A 14,993-nucleotide genomic window follows, 5' to 3' on the forward strand; every position below is an offset into this window, starting at 1 on the left:
AACAAGCGTACAGTCAATAACACAATAGAAAAAAATAAAGTCTATATGCAGTGTGTGCAAATGGTGTGAGGAGGTAAGGCAATAAATAGGCCATAGTAGCGAAGTAATTACAATTTAGCAAATTAACACTGGAGTGATAGATGAGTAGATGATGAGCAATTTGAAATACTGGTGTGCAAAAGAGCAGAAAATTAAATCAAAACAATATGGGAATGAGGTAGGTAGATTGGGTGGGCTATTTACAGATGGACTATGTACAGCTGCAGCGATTGGTTAGCTGCTCAGATAGCTGATGTTTAAAGTTAGTGAGGGAAATGTAAGTCTCCAGCTTCAGCGATTTTTGCAATTCGTTCCAGTCATTGGCAGCAGAGAACTGGAAGGAAATGCTGCCAAAGTAGGTGTTGGCTTTGGGGATGACCAGTGAGATATTCCTGCTGGAGCGCGTGCTACGGGTGGGTGTTGTTATCGTGACCTGTGAGCTGAGATAAGGCGGAGCTTTACCTAGAATCGATTTATAGATGACCTGGAGCCAGTGGGTCTGGCGACGAATATGTAGCGAGGACCAGCCGACTAGAGCATACAGGTCGCAGTGGTGTGTGGTATAAGGGGCTTTGGTAACTAAACGGATGGCACTGTGATAGACTGCATCCAGTTTGCTGGGTACAGTTTTGGAAGCTACTTTGTAACTGACTTCCCCGAAGTCAAGGATTGGTAGAATAGTCCGTTTTACAAGGGTATATTTGGCGGCGTAAGTGAAGGAGGCTTTATTGCGAAATAGGAAGCCGATTGTTGATTACATTTTGGATTGGAGGTGTTTAATATGAGCCTGGAAGGGGAGTTTACAGTCTAGCCAGACACCTAGGTATTTGTAGTTGTCCACATATTCTAAGTTAGAACCGTACAGAGTAGTGATGCTAATCAGGCGGGCGGGTGCGGGCAGCGAACGGTTGAAAAGCATGCGTTTGGTTTTACTAGCGTTTAAGAGCAGTTGGAGGCCACAGAAGGAGTGTTGTATGGCATTATGGCAGTCATTAGAGAAACCACGGCTGTTGAGTCTGCCGATAAGAATACAGTGATTGACAGAGTCAAAAGCCTTGGCCAGGTCAATGAAGACGGCTGCACAGTGCTGTCTTTTATCGATGGCGGTTATGATATCATTTAGTACCTTGAGCGTGGCTGAGGTGCACCTGTGACCAGCTCGGAAACCGGATTGCACAACGGAGAAGATACGGTGGGATTCGAATCGATCTTTAGAATACTTTAGATTTGTGTGTTAGGTAGTTGTTGGGGAATGGTTAGATTACTTGTTAGATATTACACTGTTGTAATAGAAGCACAAGCATTTCGTTGCACTCGCATTAACATTGCTAACCATGTATATGTGACCAATAACATTTGATTTGATTTGGATTTTACAATGTTCTCACTCACACACACACCTTTACATGCATACATGCACACACACCCTCATGCAAACATACACAGCTCACACTTTCAAATGCTTGCCGTCACAAGCAAACACTCACACACACTCCCTTTTGTGTCTGGCGTCTGCTAGTCATGAGTGACCTGTTGTGTCGCTCCATGCCACACACATACACATACACAAACACACAGAGATTGACAAACACGCACACACACACAACACACTCACAACACACACCACAGTCTGTGACCCCGGGTCTCATCCTGTCGGCGCTTGGGCTATTAATGGCCTGTTTCCGTGGTAACCAGGCTGCCATTTTTCAACAGGGTCACCTAGAATACATCCACTTCTCTTTTTTATCTTTACAGAATATGAGGGGGAAGAGAGAAATGTCTGATGAATGGTCACACACACAGAAGCATCCATATGACATGACATGTACACGCGCACATGCACACTTACACTACATGACCAAAAGCATGTGGACACCTGCTCGTTAAATATGTCATTCCAAAATCATGTGCCTTAATATGGAGGTTGTCCCCCCTTTGCTGCAATAACAGCCTCCACTCTTCAAATCAAATGTATTTATATAGCCCTTCGTACATCAACTGATATCTCAAAGTGCTGTACAGAAACCCAGCCTAAAACCCCAAACAGCAAGCAATGCAGGTGTAGAAGCACGGTGGCTAGGAAAAACTCCCTAGAAAGGCCAAAACCTAGGAAGAAATCAAGAGAGGAACCAGGCTATGTGGGGTGGCCAGTCCTCTTCTGGCTGTGCTGGGTGGAGATTATAACAGAACATGGCCAAGATGTTGAAATGTTCATAAATGACCAGCATGGTCGAATAATAATAAGACAGAACAGTTGAAACTGGAGCAGCAGCACGGCCAGGTGGACTGGGGACAGCAAGGAGTCATCATGTCAGGTAGTCCTGGGGCATGGTCCTAGGGCTCAGGTCCTCAGAGAAAGAGAAAGAAAGAGAGAAAGAGAGAATTAGAGAGAGCACATGTGGGGTGGCCAGTCCTCTTCTGGCTGTGCCGGGTGGAGATTATAACAGAACATGGCCAAGATGTTCAAATGTTCATAAATGACCAGCATGGTCGAATAATAATAAGGCAGAACAGTTGAAACTGGAGCAGCAGCACGACCAGGTGGACTGGGGACAGCGAGGAGTCATCATGTCAGGTAGTCCTGGGGCATGGTCCTAGGGCTCAGGTCCTCAGAGAGAGAAAGAAAGAGAGAAAGAGAGAATTAGAGAACGCACATTTAGATTCACACAGGACACCGAATAGGACAGGAGAAGTACTCCAGATATAACAAACTGACCCTAGCCCCCCGACACATAAACTACTGCAGCATAAATACTGGGACAGGAGGGGTCAGGAGACACTGTGGCCCCATCTGAGGACACCCCCGGACAGGGCCAAACAGGAAGGATATAACCCCACCCACTTTGCCAAAGCACAGCCCCCACACCACTAGAGGGGTATCTTCAACCACCAACTTACCATCCTGAGACAAGGCTGAGTATAGCCCACAAAGATTTCCGCCACGGCACAACCCACGGGGGGGGCGCCAACTCAGACAGGATGACCACATCAGTGAATCAACCCTCTCAGGTGACGCACCCCTTCCAGGGACGGCATGAGAGAGCCCCAGTAAGCCAGTGACTCAGCCCCTGTAATAGGGTTAGAGGCAGAGAATCCCAGTGGAAAGAGGGGAACCACTCTTCTGGGAAGGCTTTCTACTAGATGGTGGAACATTGCTGCAGGGACTTGCTTCCATCACAAGAGCATTAGTGAGGTCAGGCAATGGTGTTGGGCGATTAGTACTGGCTCGCAATTGGCGTTTCAGTTCATCCCAAAGCTACTTGATGGGGTTGAGGTCAGTGTTCTGTGTAGGCCAGTCAAGTTCTTCCACACCGATCTCGACGAACAATTTCTGTATAGATCTCGCTTTGTGCACGGGGGCATTGCTATGCTGAAACAGGAAAGGGCCTTCCCCAAACTGTTGGCACAAAGTTGGAAGCACCGAATTGTCTAGAATGTCATTGTATGCTGTAGTGTTAAGATTTCCCTTCACTGGAACTTAGAGGTCTAGCCCGAACCATGAAAAACAGCCCCAGACGATTATTCCTTGTCCACCAAACTTTACAGTTGGCACTATGCATTGGGGCAGGTAGTGTTCTCCTGGCTTCCACCATTCCCAGATTTGTCCGTCGGACAGCTAGAACGCGTTCCCACTGGTCCTGAGTCGAATGTCGGTGAGGTTTACACCACTTCAGCCGATGCTTGACATTGCGCATGGTGATCTTAGGGCTGTGTGTGGCTGCTCGGCCATGGAAACCCCTTTCATGAAGTTTCCAACGAAGAGTTATTGTGATGACTTTGCTTCCTGAGGTTATTTGGAACTGAGTAGTGAGTGTTGCAACAGAGGATAGACGGTTTTACGCGCTAAGCGCTTCAGCACTCGGCGATCCTGTTCTGGGAGCTTGTGTGGCCTACCTCTGAGCCGTTGTTTCTCCTAGACGTTTCCACTTCACAATAACAGCACTTACAGTTGACCAGGGCAGCTCTAGCAGGGCAGAAATTTGACAAACTGACTCGTTGGAACAGTGGCATCCTATGACAGTGCCACATTGAAAGTCACTGAGCTCTTAAGTAAAGATAATTCTACTGCCAATGTTTGTCTATGGAGATTGCTTGTGTGTGTGCTCACACACACAGAGACATTAGCATATGACACACATACACGAAACATATGACGCACACACAAAACACACTGACAAGCACACAAGCGATTAACACATATACCAGTGAAACACACACAAACACACACACGCTTTGCCTCGACAGTCTGAGAGTAAGATGGTCTCGGGACTGCAGTTGGCCTTTCTCTGACCCTCATCTGGCCTTCATAGATCAGGCCGGGAGCAATATATCGCTCTGTGCTCACAGCAGTCCCCTGTGAGGTGGTCTTGCCAGGTACCTTATTGACTGTGTGTGTGTGCATGCGTGTGCACATGCTTTAGTGTGACTCTCAACACCGCTCTAATGTTTTGATGTAGATGTCATTTCCGATGGACTCATTACAACAATTAGAATTGATTGATGTTTGCAGTAGTCTATTATTTATTTGAGATGATTTTAATGTGCTCTTCCTCTCCCCCTCTCCTCCCTCCTCCTGTTCCTCCTTATATTTATATTTTTGTCTCTTCTCCTCTCCTTCCTGCCCCTCTTATCCCACCCTTATCCCCACCCTTCATTATCCTATCTCCCACCCTACCCCCTTTTCCGTGCTCCCTTCTATCTCCTTTCCCTTTTCCCTCACTCCCACAGACTCATCCCCTTCTACCCCCCAGCCCAGTGACTCCACCCCTCCCCATGCCTCACCTGCCCTACCATGGCCCTCCTCTCTAGCACCCCCCGGTGGCGGTGGTGGGTAGTGGTGGTGGGTGTGGTGAGACAGGGAAGTACTGCTGTCTGTGTGGAGCCTGGTTCAACAATCCTCTGATGGCCCAGCAACACTACGAGGGGAAAAAACATCGCAGGAATGCAGCCAGAGTGCGACTACTGGAGCAGCTAGCTGGCAGTCTGGACGCTACTGAAACTACAGGTGAGGAGACAAAGGTTAGAGGTCAGGGGTTAAGGGTTTAAAATTAGGCTTAGTAGCACTGCGAGGGAAAGAAACACTACAGGAACACAGCATGGTATAACTGGAGAAACTGGCAAGACATTTAGACGTGGTGGTAGGATCCATATGTATAATTTTAGATTATATTACTTTATAATAATAAACATTGCACTTATTTTTTAAAAGCTTTATAAAGAATTCATAGAGATTTGACTTTTCCATCACATTCAACTGAACTAGAATACATAAAATAGCAGATCAATAGATAGATTAATCACAGAGCAAACAAGTGCTGTTCATTATGCATGACACACACATTACATAACTTGACAGTATTTATTCTGTTGGCAGGCTGGCCTGTTATGAGCAGTTTCCATAGTAAACTGAGTGCACTCACTCACTCACTCACTCACTCACTCGCTCGCTCACTCACTCACTCACACACACACACACACACACACACACACACACACACACACACACACACACACACACACACACACACACACACACACACACACACACACACACACACACACACACACAGAGACATACAAATGCACACACACAGATTGTGAGTGAGGGGGATAGCTGTCCCGGTTAAGTACCCTGTGTGCACCTGATGCTACTCAATAAAGACTAATATGATAATAATCATCAGATATGAGTGAGTGGGTGCTACAATATGGCCCAGTTTACACTGTATTATCTAACGCACTGTATTATATCATAGTGATGTAGCGATTGAGGCAGGATCAGCAAGAGTGGGACTTGAACCAGATACCCTCTAGTTAACGGAACAAAGTGCCTGAACAAGACTGTGATAGCCTGCGGACGTTAGACCTAAAGGCATTATAAATGGGGAATAGGAGATATTGAACATTTGAAATAGAGAGAAGACGGATGAGCAAAAGGTATACAGTGAGACAGCGAGAGAGGGAATTTAGGCCCACCTTAGGGTCTGAATATTCTTATTTTTCCATTCCCTTTCCTCAACTTCTATCCCGTTCTCAGTCCCCCTCTTCTTCTTTTTGAAACATATACTTTACTCTACCTCCCTCCCATCTCTCTCTTTCACTGTCCTCTATGTGTGTGCATGTGTATGCGTGTCGGTGGGTGTGTGCTTGGGTGTGTGTGTGTGTGGGTGCATATATCCCTAAGGACTACTACCAGGGTACTAATGTTGTCATGCCTCATTCATCATCTTCATTAGCTTCCCATGCATTGAAGCTGACACACACACACACACACACACTGTGATCTGATTTGATCGCTCCACCTACACACTGTACAATATGACCCTAAGCGATCTACTATACTAGTGTAGGTGGGAGTTAAACAGCATGTTTCTCTTAATCACTACATCAATTATTAAATATATTTTATATTATATAGATGGGAGGAAACACACCCCTCTTTCCACATTTTGTTTTGTCACTGGCCTACACACAATCTACACATAATACCGCATAATGTTGAAGTGGAAATATATTTTTAACATGTTTTGTGTTCAACCCCTTTGTTATGGCAAGCCTAAATATAAAGTCTATTGACACCGGTGAGTCAATCTAAGTAACATAATAAAATATATCCCCATCAAAATCTGTCAGTTTTAGCTAGATATCTTTTTTTTGCATGAGCTCAATCCACCACGTCTGCCTATGGCCCCCTTCCGCATCTTCGGTGGAAAGTGGCAGAGCTACAGCACTGTTTGTCAGACCATTTTCCCTCTTCGCAATGCAGAAAGACTGCATTTAATCAGTGGACACCACTCGTTTTTATTACAACACACTTGTCATAATTGTTTTCTTTACTAAAGTAGAGGTTTATTATTAGTAGTATTGCTAAAGGTACTGCATATGTGTAAACATGCATTTTTTAGCGAGAGATAGCACTTGTATAGCCTAAGAAAGTACCAGCAATGTGCAGAAAGTAGATTTGAATTGATTTTATTGAAGGGAAACAATAACAGTCTTGAACTTTTTTGGCAACATAGTGATATATTCTTATACACTGTACAATGAGGTATTCAACTACAAAATACTAGTCTTCTCCTGTTTTTTGAACCATTTCCCCCACCCACAAGGTGTATAAACAAAAACAATAAATAAGAATAAAATAAGATAACAGATACAAAACAAAAATGTGAAGAACATGAATCAACTGTAATTAGCACATGTAGGACAGTATGCAAGTGTGTGTGCATGGGCTTTGCAGATGTATTTCTCACATGTGCAGCACATTGTATTTGTTTTACAGTCCTTCTTTGGAGGGCAGCTCAGGTGGATCAGGACAAGATTCAGCCCCCTGAACAGCTTTCACAAGTGCTGCAGAGGCTGCTGTGCGAGGGAGGTGCTCCCTTCTTTGAATGTGTGGGGTTACAAGTGCCCATCCCAGCTGCTCCAGGAACACCCTCCTCTTGTTCCACTAATCAGGCATCCAGGTAGGGTAGATTTTGTTTCCGGGCATCCTGGAAGGATATTGATCTCATCATGTCAGTAGAGGATACCTGGTTGGTCTTTAAAAGTGCTTTCCCCCACATCTTAAAGAAGCATGTCCCTTTCAAAAAAATGTAGAACTAACAGATACAGCCCTTGGTTTTCTACAGACTTGACTGCCCTTGACCAGCACAAAAACACCCTGTAGCGTACTGCACTAGCTTCGAATAGTCCCCGTGATATGCAACTTTTCAGAGAAGTCAGGAATCAATACACACAGTCAGTTAGAAAAGCAAAGGATAGCTTTTTGAAACAAAAATGTGCATCATGCAGCACGAATTTCAAAATGTTTTGGGACACTGTAAAGTCCATGGAGAATATGAGTACCTCCTCCCAGCTGCCACTACACTGAGACTAGGAAACACTGTCACGACTGAAAAATCCACAATAATTTAGAATTTCAAAAAGCATTACTCTACGGCCATGCTTTCCACCTGGCTACCACATCCCCGGCCAACAGCTCTGCACCCCCCACAGAAAGTATACCCCCCCCCCCCCCCGCTTCTCCTTCACCCAAGTCCAGACAGCTGATGATCTAGAAGAGCTGCATAATCTGGATCCCCACAAATCAGCTGGGCTAGACAATCTGGACCCTCACTTCCTAAATGTATCCACCGCCATTTTTGCAACCTCTATTACTAGTCTGTTCAACCTCTCTTTCGTATCATCTGAGATTCCTAAAGATTGGAAAGTGGCCGCGGTCATCCCCCTCTTCAAAAGGGGGAGACAATCTAGACCCAAACTGTTACAGACCTGTATCTATCCTGCCCTGCCTTTCTAAAGTCTTGGAAAGTCAAGTGAACAAACAGATCACCGACCATTTTGATCCCACCGTACGTTCTCCGCTTTGCCATCTGGTTTCCGAGCTGGTCACGGGTGCACCTCAGCCACTCTCAAGGTCTTAACCTTTTGCGTGTAGGGGCAGTATTTTCGTTTTTGGCTAAAAAACGTACCCATTTGAAACTGCTTATTTCTCAGCCCCAGAAACTAGAATATGCATATAATTACGATTATGATAATCAGATTATGATAGAAAACACTCTAAAGTTTCCAAAACTGTAAAAATATTGTCTGTGAGTATAACAAAACTGATATTGCAGGCGAAAGCCTGAGGAAAATCCAATCAAGAAGTGTCTCTTATTTTGAAACCTCTCTGTTCCAATGCATGCCTATCCTCCATTTAAAGGGATATCAACCAGATCCCTTTTTCTATAGCTTCCCTTAGGTGTCAACAGTCTTTAGACATAGTTTCAGGCTTTTATTTTGAAAAAATGAGCGTGACGGATCACATTGTGTAATTGGATAGGTGGGGGCTCTCATAGTGAGTTTTGCGCAACTGAGTAAAGCGGCCATTGTTTCTCCCGCTGTTATTGAAAAAGCTACAAACTCGGTTGATATATTATCGAATATATATTTTAAAAACAACTTGAGGATGATTATGGACATTATGGATATTATTTGGAATATACGTCTGCGTTGTCGTGACCTCTCTTTCCTGTGGATTTCTGAACATAACACAACAAACAAACGTCGGTATTTTGGGTATAAAAATAATCTTTATGGAACAAAAGGAACATTTGTTGTGTAACTGGGAGTCTCGTGAGTGAAAACATCTGAAGATCATCAACATTTTTTGATTGCTTTTCTGATTTTCGTGGGTAATTTTGTATACATTTATTTAAATTTGCATCGGGCCGCGTCTGGTGAGATTCTGTTAAGATGTCGACGAAGTCGGCTGAACTTTGGTAGACGGAAACGGCCTGATGTATTTGGGCCGATTCTGGGCAGTCATTCATTTTGATTCAGGGCCGAGTCCGATACCCGATTCCGGGCTGATTCAATCAGGTCTGGCCCCATGGAAGAGGGCCGCTTCTGTGCCGATTCCTCATTGCTAGCTGAGTGCAGTCATTATTCTTAGCAATGATTTAGTATTAGCTTGGTTGCCACTGTTTGTTCGCCTATTCAAATTGAACGTCAGTTCATGAAAATAAATAGCTAGCCATCTACTTAACCCTGTTGCTCAAAGCTAACGTTATAAGCAACCAACTGGCTTCATCTGGCTAGTGAGGCACGACCGGCCCGGGTTATGTGTTGTGAAGCTAGCCACAATAAGGATTAGGCACAATCGTGGAATTTGCGGTTTGCCTTCAAAATAAAAGTCAAATCAAATGTATTTGTCACATACACATGGTTAGCAGGTGTTAATGCAAGTGTAGCGAAATGCTTGTGATTCTAGTTCCGACCATGCAGTAATATCTAACAAGTAATATAACCTAACAATTTCACAACAACTACCTTATACACACAAGTGTAAAGGAATGAATACGAATATGTACATACAAATACATAAATGAGTGATGGCCGAACGGCATAGGCAAGATGCAGTAGATGGTATAGAGTACAGTATATACATATGAGATGAGTAATGTAGGGTAGGTAAACATTATATAATATAAAGATAAATTATATAATGATAAATTGATTACAACAATTTTTCCATTAAGCATCTCTCTGGTAAGAAGAAGGGCGGGGTGTATGCTTTATGATTAACGAGACTTGGTGTGATCATAACAACATACCTCTTTGAATGTGATGCTGAAGGTTACAATTGTTGGAATAATCCCATATTTAGACTAGATAATGTTAAACAAGGTTGGAATGTGAAGCAATGAAATGGGGTATCAGTCTACTCGGTGACACCCACTGAACACAACTGTGATGAGTTTACGCAAATATTAACGTTGTAGCTCTTATCGTGGTACTGTGAAATCACCTCCCCAGTCAGCCTATTGTGTGTATTGACATTCATATTGCGCTGTACAGCTTTACCTAAGAATTGGGGGTCAGTGAAATGGGGTATCAGTCTACTTAATACCCAATATATTTTTCCCAACGTCTTCCTCAGAGTTATCAGACTCCAAAACATCCACACAGTATTGTTTTTCCTCAGGAATAGTGTTCAATACACAGACAATAAATGTGGCACAATTCACAGTTGTTTCAGAGTCCGGCAATATGACGCCATTGTTTTCTGGGTGTCACTGAGTAGACTCATACCTATAGATTGTGGATCAATGACATGGGGTAAGGCTGTACAGTGAAATATGTATGCCCCCAATGCAATTCTAAAGTATATTACATGCAGTGTGATTTCAACATATTTTTGTCAAATTAACTAATTATTGTGTTTTGTTGATTTTATATAACAACATTCCAACCTCGTTTAGCATGATCTATTCAATTATGGCATAATTCTACTATTTGTATTCTTTGCATCATGTCAATGACATACTTTTATTTTGACGGCTAACCGCAAAGTCCACTATGTGACTAATCCTTATTGTGGCTAGCTTCACATAGATGGGTCTGACCACCATTTAATAAAATATGAACTGTCTCATAAATGAGGGTTATTTCTAAATGATGACACCTAGCTATATAGTTAGCTAGCTACTGAAACAGATTATGTCGTTTTGCTGTGTTTTTGGGGAAAAACAGCTTTTGCATCCATGAGCTAGCTAGCTTTTTTTAAGACCAGCACTGTAGGTGCGCTAGACAACTTTACCAGCATCACAGAATGCGTATCGATGAATTGTTGTGACATATGAAATACGAGTAATAGTGTAGTCAATATGTAATAACTACTTTTTTTAAATTATGAATGCGTTAAATTATTATGTGACTTGCAGTCATATTCAGGTCCTGATTGGTCAACAAGCTTATTTTACACGTCAAATAGTGTTATTTGACACGCAAAGAACCAAACTGCGTTTCATAGTATGAGAAATCCTAGTTGAGAATGAAACGACTGAACAAATGAACGAAACAGCACAGCAAGTAAGTGAAAGAAATACTGTAGCTTTTGATTATGTTTTACTGGGAATGGGTACATACGTAAATGCCAACAAAATAACATTTTGGTCAGTGTGGTGTGTGTGTAATCTTTATTAACTAGACTAGACAAGAAAGTTAAGAACACATTTTTATTTCCAGTGACAGCCTACCCCGGCAAAACCCGGAAGACGCTGGGCCAATTGTGTGCCCCCCTATGGGACTCCCAATCACGGCCGGAAGTGATACAGCCTGGATTCAAAACAGGGACCGTAGTGACCACTGCGTCCATGTGTGTGTTAACTATTTAACTGTATTAGAATGCTTAAAAGGCCACAACAATTTTAAATATCGTAATCAGTATTGTTTGTTTTTTTGTCAAGGAAAATATTGGGTACCGATATCGGCCAAAAATGTTGTATCGGTGCATCTCTAGTTTGAATACTTTCTGAAGGCACTTTGTGATTCAACTAAGGGGAAATTAAGTTCAAACTTAGGTCCACAGGCACGCACCCGTATGCACACCACACACACACACAAACACACACACTCCTCTTACATGCTCTCCTCTCCCACTCTACAAATAATTTCTAAATTACTTTGTTTCTTTATGGTCTATGCAACAGGACACATTTTTTAATACAGCTTTTCTATTGTTTTGTAATTCATTCAATTTAATACTGGCATTCTCACCTGGTTTAACTCTGTCAGTGAATAGTATATTTATTCATGGACCAGATAAATGCAGTATGGGTTATATAGTTACCAATGAGTCTGGGGACTGAGTTTAGAGCTGAAGAGAAGAGGATATAACAGAATATATTATTATATTACTTTCTCACGCATGAGCGCCCACACACACACACACTCACCCTTACACACACACACATACACATCCATAAACACACACACAAACACTCACCCTTACACACACACACACTCATATCCACAAACACATACTGTATGTTCATAAAACTCACAACAGGCTCTCACAGTCTCACAGCAGAATTAGACATTTATTTAAGTTTCTCCAAATGTCAAATTTCGAAGATGCTCCAAACATCAAATTTCGAAGTGCTTTTGACACCCTTGGTTGACTCCTTCTGCTCAGTATCGTTCGGTTTCTCCAAATGTCAAATTTTAAAGATTAAGTGTTAAGATTTTGGATAAGGTTAAACCATTAAGTTTAGGCAATCATTTTACTAACAATTTTTACTAACGACATCCCACAGTTTCTATGTATGCGGATGACTCAACGTGATACACATCAGCTAACACAGCGACTGAAATGACTCCAACACTCAACAAAAAGCTGCAGTTACATTCAGAGTGGATGGCAATGAATAAGTTAGTCCTAACTATTTCTAAAACTAAAAGCATTGTATTTGGAACAAAACACTCATTAAATCTTGTAATAAATAATGTGTAAATTGAGCAAATTGAGATGACTAAACTGCTTGGAGTAACACTAGATTGTAAACTGTCATGGTAAAAACATATTGATGCAGTACTGTAGAGGCTAAGAATTGACTCAGAACAGGGCAGTACGGCTGGCTTTTGGATGTACATAGAGAGCTAATATTAATAATATGCATGTCAATCTCTCCTGGCTCAAAGTGGAGGAGAGATTGACTTCATCACTACTTGTATTTATGAGAGGTATTGATTGACATGTTGAATGCACCGAGCTGTCTGTCTAAAATACTGGCACACAGCTCGGACACCCATGCATACCCCACAAGACGTACCACAAGAGGTTTCTTCACAGTCCCCAAGTCCAGAACAGACTATGAGATGCACAAAGTACTACATAGAGCCATGACTTCATGACTATATTCCACATCAAGTAACTGACGCAAGCAGTAAAATTTTATTTAAAAAACACCTTATGGAACAGAGGGTACTGTGAAGCAACACAAACATTGGCGCAGACAAATGCACACACACACACACACACACACACACACACACACACACACACACACACACACACACACACACACACACACACACACACACACACACACACACACACACACACACACACACACACACACACACACACACACACACACATAAACTGCCTTAATTTTTCTCGACCCCAGGAAGAGTAGCTAATGGCGATCCATAATAAATACAAAATACAAAAAAATCTGAATGTTTAAGTAAGGGTTAAGGCTTGGCAAAGGGATCGAACATACGGAGTCCACATCCACATCGAACATCCACCACCCCTATCCACAACACGCTAGCAAAACCCAAGCCTACTTCATGTTTATGGCGCTCAATAGTTGCCCCTTGTGACCAGTTTTGAAGGTATTTACCGACTTCCTCGGGACATGGTGAGACGTCCAATTTCGAAGTCACTCTTGAGCGATCTGCCTGAAAACAGATCGCATGCATACGTACACACACAATCTCATACATCTGCATGTACACATTGCTCTATCCTGAGTGATGAATCTGCAAATTCACCACTCCTGAGTTTAATTAGGTTAAATGATAACATAAACACACACACATTCACCAGCACACACACTCTGACACACATCCTCTGTGTGTAATTATCATGTATTAGAACATGCTGTGGCCTCCCGGATAATGACATTATTCACTACGCACCACGGAGTCACAGTGTGTGTGTGTGTTTATTTACGAAGCAGCATTCGGTCAGCCCGGGCCCGTTGTGTCGGAAACATTAATCAAAACGTTATATTAATGGAAACAAGTATGCAGCATTCACATCATTCACACACATCCACACACACATTTACAGTACCAGTCAAAAGTTTAGACACACCTACTCATTCCAGGGTGTTTCTTTATTTTGAAATAACACATATGGAATCATATAGCGACCCAAAAATTGTTAAACAAATCAAAATATATTTTATATTTGAGATTCTTCAAAGTAGCCAGCATTTGTCTTGATGACAGCTTTGCACACTCTTGGCATTCTCTCAACCAGCTTCACCTGGAATGCTTTTCCAACATTCTTGAAGGAATTCCCAGATATGCTGAGCACTTGTTGGATGCTTTTCCTTCACTCTGCAGTCCATCTCATCCCAAACCATCTCCATTGGGTTGAGGTCGGGTGAGGCCAGGTCATCTGATGCAGCACTCCATCACTCTGCTTCTTGGTCAAATAGCCCTTACACAGGGAAATCTTCATGGCTACAGCATATAATGACATTCTTGACAATTCTGTGCTTCCAACTTTGTGGCAACAGTTTGGAGAAGGCCCTTTCCTGACAATGCACCCGTGCACAAAGTGAGGTCCATAAAGAAATGGTTTGTCGAGATCACTGTGAAAGAACTTGACTGGCCAGCACAGAACCCTGACCTCAACCCCATCGAACACCTTTGGGATGAATTGGAATGCTGACTGCGAGCCAGGCCTAATTACCCAACATCAGTTCTCGACCTCATTATTACTCTTGTGTCTGAAAGTCCCTGCAGCAATGTTCCAACATCGAGTGGAAAGCCTTTCCAGAAGAGTGGAGGCTGTTATAGCAGCAAATGGGGGACCAACTCTATATTAATGCCCATGATTTTGGAATGAGATGTTCGAATAGCAGGTGTTCACATACTTTTGTTCATGT

General features: G+C 42.7%; 1 protein-coding gene across 1 annotated transcript in view; it reads left to right on the forward strand.

Annotated features, from left to right (window-relative positions):
* Positions 1-14,993, forward strand: part of zgc:171482 (zinc finger protein) — a 196,593-nt gene that overhangs the window by 133,194 nt on the left and 48,406 nt on the right. Inside the window, exon 6 of the mRNA XM_046354205.1 lies at positions 4,898-5,044. Coding sequence (XP_046210161.1) covers positions 4,898-5,044 — 147 coding nt within the window. The remainder of the gene's footprint in view (positions 1-4,897; positions 5,045-14,993) is intronic.

This window comes from Oncorhynchus gorbuscha, linkage group LG06 (assembly GCF_021184085.1).
Source record: "Oncorhynchus gorbuscha isolate QuinsamMale2020 ecotype Even-year linkage group LG06, OgorEven_v1.0, whole genome shotgun sequence".
Classification (NCBI taxonomy): Eukaryota; Metazoa; Chordata; class Actinopteri; order Salmoniformes; family Salmonidae; genus Oncorhynchus; species Oncorhynchus gorbuscha.